At 44.2% G+C, this 7,080-nt stretch overlaps 1 protein-coding gene across 1 annotated transcript; it reads left to right on the top strand.

Moving 5' to 3' along the window:
- The first annotated feature begins 1,620 nt into the window (after positions 1 to 1,620).
- On the top strand, positions 1,621 to 4,779 carry LOC119297769 (wall-associated receptor kinase 5-like). The gene is made up of 3 exons (XM_037575424.1): positions 1,621 to 2,497; positions 3,124 to 3,264; positions 3,662 to 4,779. Exons 1-3 carry the CDS (start codon positions 1,621 to 1,623, stop codon positions 4,777 to 4,779), a joined length of 2,136 nt encoding a protein of 711 aa, XP_037431321.1.
- Positions 4,780 to 7,080: the final 2,301 nt, after the last annotated feature.

Raw genomic sequence — 7,080 nt, 5'->3', positions numbered from 1 at the left:
ATTAAACATAACGGAAATTTAAAAACACATACCTTAAAGATCTACTCGTCGCCGGAGTCCTCGCTGGAGCCGTTGTCTCTACCGTGGTTCGGCGGAGGCTCGTTGCCATGCAGAGTGTTGTACGTCAGCATGGAGCAGAGGGTTGCCTGCAGCTGGAACTCCTTCAGGAGCGCCGGCACACCCGCGACCGCAGCTACATCTCCGGCCGTGGCGTCCTCCTTCGCGTTGAACCACGCGACCACCATCTCCCTATGGCGTTGTAGTGCCGGATCAAAGATGTCACAGAGGTGACGGAAGTTGGCCCAGCGCCGGCGCTGCGGGACTTGGCGCCGCGCTTGCGCGCCGCCTCCCTCTGCTTGTCCGACACGGGAGGGCGGAGGCCAGAGCCGCCTGCCTTGTCGTCGTTCCTGCGCTTGTGGGTGATGAAGTCGTTGCGGCCGCCGCCTCCACCGCGGCACCCGAAGCCCCGGCGGTCGCCGAAACCCCTGCCGCCTCCACGCTCCGCACCCGCCGTCGCCATCGCCGCGAAGATCAGTTCGAGCAAACCGCGGCAAAACGCTGCCGAAGAGGGATGATTTGTGGCGGAGATGGAAAGGGAAGAAATGAGAGGGATACCCTAAATTGGCAAGGCATCAGCATATATACCCCAGATGTGAGAGCGGTTTACTGATCTCCCGTAAACCTTTTACGGCCAAGCCGTTTTTGCGGTATTTGCTCGGGCCGAATTTTTTGGGCAGTCCCATAAATCGGCCGGAAAAACGTTGTTCGCCGGGCCTTAAGGGATTCGTTAGAGATGCTCAAATCTTTGCTTCAGTAGACCCCTTTCCGGAATTTCTCAAAAAAAAAGTAGACCCCTTTCCGGTTACGCAAAAAAAGTAGACCCCTTTCCATTTCCCTCTTCTACCCCTCAAAAAAGTAGAATCCCTCTTCTGCAGCCCTCTTCTACACCGCCGGTGAGGTCACACGGCCTCTCTCCCTCCCGGCACACTACCACAGGTCCGGCGCCTCCCTGCCCAAATCATGCATTCGAAGCTCGCCGCCTCGCCATGGCGCCCTCTGCAGTGGGGCGGCGTCGTCGGCGTGTCCCCGGACACCCACGCGCATTTCCGCCTCATCGACACCGCATCCCGCCGCCGCGCTCCACCTTGCGCCCTCCCTCCGCTTCCCGCCTCCGAACGCTCTCTCTGTAGGTATAGCTCCCAATCTCTCATCCAAATCGAACAATTAATACCGCCAAATGTTTTCTTCTGAGTGTGCGTATTATTTTTATCTTATCGTGCAAAATTACTAAATTAGTGACGAGGGGCATAGAGCAATCCAAAAGCAAGAAACATCCTTGAATCTAGAAATATATAGAAATAGATGAAGAGACCTCTCCTAGTATATGTTGTTACCTGATATCAAGCCCACAAAATCTCTGACCAGAATTTTACCTAGCTTTGCATTCGCAAGATCACAGTCCTCATCCTCTGACATGTACCTTAAACACAGCTCAACACTGTTATAGTTTTCCAGGTTGTTTCTACGTACAATGTATGTATAAACAAAATAATACATAGAATTTCTCAGTTGCAAGTTTTAAAATAGTTAACAAATGACTGTTTTTTTCAGGGAATTAACATGGCGTCAGTGCTACTGCTCGGTGTCGTTGCGGTCATGCTGCACCTAGCGTCTATATCAGCGGCACAACCTGACCGCGGATGCAGAACACATTGCGGTGATGTCGAGATCCCCTACCCATTCGGCATCAGTATTGGCTGTGCTATGGGCCAAGGCTTTGAGATCAACTGCAGCAGGTCCGTCGATGGAAATGACAAGCCGTTCCTTCTTGGACGGGAGATTGTAAGCATATCGCTGTCCCGTGGTCAATCCCGAGCTTTATCATGCATCCCATCATATTGCTACAATCCTAGTACAAGAACAATGGATAGCAAAGTTTGGGATTTTGAATTAAGTTGGCCTTATCGGTTCTCAAACGTGGACAACAAGTTCGTTACCATCGGTTGCAACACAATTGGGTACATCTACAAGACCAACGGCATGACGAGGGATGCAACAGGATGCGTATCGGTGTGTGGGAGCCCAGAAGACCTGACAAATGGCTCGTGCGTTGGTGTTGGCTGCTGCCAAAATGTTGTCCCCAAGGGCTTAATGGGCTACAACGTCTATTTCTATGATGTGGATTATGTCAATAAAACAAATAGTTGGTACTTCAACCCATGCAGCTATGCCGGCTTGGTGGAAACAGAGGCGTTTATCTTCAGCTCCGATTATGTAACAACTACAAGGTTCAATGATACCTACCACGGCCGCCAGCCGGTGGTGCTTGACTGGGTGATTGGAAATGCAACATGTGAGGCGGCACGCAGAAACATGTCTTCCTATGCGTGCCGTGGCGGGAACACCGTTTGTGTGGATTCGTCCAATGGCCCAGGGTATCGTTGCAACTGCTCCGTCGGATACCAAGGGAATCCTTACATCTCGGGCGGATGCACAGGCAAGTTCCTCCTTGCTCAGCATGGATCTTTAGTTCGTAGAATTTTTTTAGAGCAATCTAGAGAACGGATTTCTGCAATGGACAGATGTGTATAATAGTATAAAAAAAGTCCTTCTCAAGCATGCAGAAAATCTAAATAGAGAAAGGAAGTTCTTAACAACGAAGGTTGCAGATCAAGTTATATATGTATTACGTCCGTCCAATTTTTTTTGCCTTAGATTTGTCTAGATACAGATGTACTGTATCTAACAATAAAATGTGAATAGATACATCCGTATCTAGACAAAGCTAAGGCAAGAATTTTGGGACGGAGGGAGTATAATTTAGATCAGTAGATGTATATGTAAATGGGAAAAAAATTAGAACCAACTGCCAAAAGAAGGGAAAAGGAGAACAAACAATTATACTAACAACCTATTGTACTCATCTCATAATGATCAGTTTGTTATAGTAGACTCGATGTTCATTCCACTAGAACTGCAACCCAGTTAACTGAAAAAAAAGTCTAGATAAGTGTCATTTTATTGTAATCTACTGATACTCCAATGTTCGTATCTGTTTATCTTTATTATATTATCTTCGAAATACTCAAGTGGGACAGGTATTTTGTTTGATTTTCACTGTAGATGTCAACGAATGCCAGCGCAGTCCAAGCCCCTGCCCTGAGTCTGCATCTTGCGAAAACATAGCGGGAGGTTACCATTGTTCATGTCCTTTTGGCAGCAATTTTTCAAATGAAACAAACACTTGCACCAACCGGTTTATAGGTAAACCACCAGAAGTTAGCGCTTTGCTTTATTCATCTTACATCCACTGATGCACCGTTTTAGATTCTGAAAAATGATCTCCGTGCTGTAATCTGGTAAATATTTTGTGTTTTAGTGAGAACAGCAGAGTTGTCACTGTTATACTCTGTTGTGTAATCTGGTAAATATTTTGTGTTTTGGCAGGAGCAGCAGAGTTGCCACTGTTATGCTCTGTCACAGACGGAATTTCTTTTTTGCTTTAACTTAGACTGGGACAAGGTGTTAGTCCTTTGATTCTAAAAAAACAAAACAATGCAATTGCAACTATCACTGGCAACAAACAAACAAAAGATAAGTAGTTACATAGAAAAAGGGAAACTTATATGCCTCTAACTATTATGTATGCATGCTTTTGTAGGAATTGTTATTGGACTAAGCTCTGGTATTGGAGTTCTGTTTCTTGCGTCAATTTCAGTTTTGTTGGTTCAGAAGTGGAAGAGAAGTACTAAAAGGCGAGTTCGGAAAGCACACTTCAGGAAAAATAACGGCCTTCTCTTGGAGCAATTGAACTCATCCGATGAAAGTGCCGCACATAGCAGCAAATTATTTTCCTTGGATGAGTTGGAAAAGGCAACGGATAATTTTGACCCCACGCGCATTCTAGGCCTCGGAGCGCATGGTACCGTTTACAAGGGGATTTTATCAGATCAACGTGTGGTGGCCATAAAGAAGTCCAAAATGGTCGATCAAATAGAGATTGATCAATTCGTGAACGAGCTTGCCATTTTGTCACAAATCCATCACCGAAACGTGGTAAAACTATATGGATGCTGCCTTGAGTCGGAGGTGCCTTTGCTTGTGTACGAGTTCATCTCTAGCGGCACGCTCTCTGAGCTTCTTCATGGTGACCACATGAGTGCTAGAAGCTTGTTAACCTGGGACGATCGTATCAGAATCGCTAGCGAGGCGGCAAGCGCTATTGCTTACCTCCATTCCGCTGCTGCAACACCAATTTTTCATAGGGATGTGAAATCTGACAATATACTCTTGACGGATAACTTCACCGCAAAGGTTGCAGACTTTGGTGCTTCAAGATCCATTTCCATCGACGAAACTTGTGTGGTCACGGCAGTGCAGGGTACATTTGGATACTTGGATCCTGAATATTACCATACATGCCAACTGACTGAGAAGAGCGATGTTTACAGTTTTGGTGTGATAATCGCTGAGCTCCTTACGAGGAAGCAGCCAATCTTCCTCAATTCCAGGGGTGAAAAGCAGAACTTGTGCCACCACTTCCTTCAAAGGCTACAGGCTAACACTATGATGGAGATCGTCGATGTTCAAGTTCTCGAGGAAGGTAATGACAGGCAGATCAATGAGATGGCCGCTCTTGCGAGGGCATGCTTGAGGCACAAAGGTGAGGAGAGGCCTACCATGAAAGAGGTGGAGCATAGGCTGCAGCTCCTGAGAGGCAAGATGTCAATGAAGAAAAACCATGAGTTGGAGGTGGACACTGAAGCCGGGCCATTGTAACCGTCGAATTATTTCACATATTTCACCATATGCTTGTTTTTTTGGACTGACTTACTTAGCTAGCCGAATTCAAATCAGACTCTTTTAGAACAATTTTTAGTATGTATCACGAATTGGATTGGTATATACCTATTTCAGTTGCAATTTACTGTATAATGCATTCGGACTCTGAAACCATAACCGACTTGGCCCTCCATATAGCCGCCAGGTCGGAGTTTATTTTACTTTTTTGAAAACCACCTCATATTGATTAACCAAGATTGTTATTACAATCATTCATTACAAAATTCACCACGCGGGGCGAAACATCATTAACAAGAATACCATCCGATCTATTATCGAAACTAAACTTTGCAATCGTATGGGCCACAACATTAGCCGAACGATTAATCTTGGAGTATTTAAAATTATTTATAAGCTTTGATAAACTCCTCGTTTCCTTTTTCAAATCTGCCATTGGAGACATGTGTCCTAATTCATTTGCAAGGGACGCAACCACAAACGCACAGTCAATCTCCAAAATTATAGGATTGTGAAAGGTATTCCCTTCTTCCGGGTTTATTAGGCCTCTCAGCATCACAAGCATGTCCTTTTTTTTATAAGGCCTTGCTTTGGAAAGATGCATGCATGCAACCATTTCATTGGTTGTATTGAAAGCCATTATTGTTGGTGCCATGGCTGGAAAATTAATACACTTCATGCATATTTTTTCATTGGCTGCATGCATGTGAGAGAGTGCATTGGGAGTGGAATGGAAGAATTAATGTGAGCAAATTACTTTGTGTCTTGGTCTAAGAGAAGTTGTCTTTAGGCCTAATAAACCCGGACGGAGGGAGTAATACCTATATATATAGACCGGCAATGCATGCTCGGAGTTCCGCCTCCTCCACGCTTTTACAAAGCCCAATGTAATCCCAGGAAGAGACGAGGACCTTCCCCGAAGAGTCCCTGACCATCACACCCACACTTGCAGCGCTAATGCTTTTCACATTGCTTGCATCGACATTGATCTTAATATACTACCTCCGGTCCTTTTTACTCCGCATATTAGAGTTGTGTCAAGTCAAACTTTGTAAACTTTGACCAAATTTATATTAAAAAATATCAACATCTACAATATCAAATATATATACTATGAAACTACATTTCATAATGAATCTAATAATATTAATTTGACATTGTGAATGTTCATACTTTTTTCTATAAATTTGGTCAAAGTAGAGATGCTTTGACTTCAGACAAAACTTATATGCAGACTAAAAAGGACCGGAGGGAGTACTCCGAAGGAGGGGGTTGCCATAACACCTGAGTTTCCATATGATTAGGAACAATTTTTAATCCAGACAACAGATCTTTACCTTTATTTTTCGAGTCCACCTCTGGGCAGGATTGAATTGCGACAAATGACGACCAATAATTCTTCACAAAATTAGCTGAGGCCGAGACAAGTTCCTTCACCTTACCAAATATCAAGTCATTCCTCAAGTGCCAAGCTCTTCAGAAAAGGAAAATAATTTGGTTATGCAGAGTAGCATTCAATTGGTCCAAAAGAATAAGAAACCAATCAGACCCCGAATGCTTAAAAACCTCCTCCCGAGGAAGATCATATATATCCCTCATTGTCATACGCAACGCATATGCCTTAGGGCACTTGACTAGCGCATGAAACTTATTTTCATCTTTCACTCCACAAATAAAACATGTACTAAGAGTGGCTTGGTGGTGCAGGACTCTGTTTACCTGGACGGCCAAGCTGTTCGTAGCGACACACCAAGCAAAAATACGAATCTTCTGAGAAACATTGGCCTTCCAAATAATATCTCAAATCTTTCTCTCCCCCAACACCGCGTCACTGTATTGCCCTTCATCTTCTTTACGTTCCTTTAAATTAAGTATAAGCATGTATGCGCTTTAACTGAGAATAAACCATTTTTCTCGAAATGCCAAGCTATAAAATCTGCTTCCCCTGACAACTGAAGATGTAGACTTAAAACCTCCTCTGCATCATGTGGATAAAATAAGTGCCTAACCAAATTCTAATCCCATCTCCTCGGTCCACTCAAAATTAAAGCAGACACCCATTTAATCCTGGTCCTGTTCTTTGCAGTAACCTTAAGACCAGAGATTCTTGGTAGCCAATTATCTCTTCAAATATTAATATTAGACCCATCACATACTCGCCAAATAACACTCGATTTAAGAAGGTCCAAACCATGCAGAATACCTTGCCAAGGAAGCGAAGTTGATTGTGGAAAAACAGTGTCAAGGATATGCCCCTGAGGATAATATTTCACCTTCATC

Source organism: Triticum dicoccoides, chromosome 5A, assembly GCF_002162155.2.
Source record: "Triticum dicoccoides isolate Atlit2015 ecotype Zavitan chromosome 5A, WEW_v2.0, whole genome shotgun sequence".
NCBI lineage: Eukaryota > Viridiplantae > Streptophyta > Magnoliopsida > Poales > Poaceae > Triticum > Triticum dicoccoides.
The sequence above is the reverse complement of the archived record's forward strand: the minus strand, read 5'-3'. Positions and strand labels throughout refer to the sequence as shown.

What these genes read in the sequence shown, in the direction of transcription:
- LOC119297769 (XM_037575424.1), top strand. Translation starts at nt 1,621, where the DNA reads ATGGCGTCAGTGCTACTGCTCGGTGTCGTTGCGGTCATGCTGCACCTA. An exon ending in CATCTCGGGCGGATGCACAG is followed by an intron (nt 2,498 to 3,123) that starts GCAAGTTCCTCC and finishes TTTTCACTGTAG; the next exon opens with ATGTCAACGAATGCCAGCGC. An exon ending in TTGCACCAACCGGTTTATAG is followed by an intron (nt 3,265 to 3,661) that starts GTAAACCACCAG and finishes ATGCTTTTGTAG; the next exon opens with GAATTGTTATTGGACTAAGC.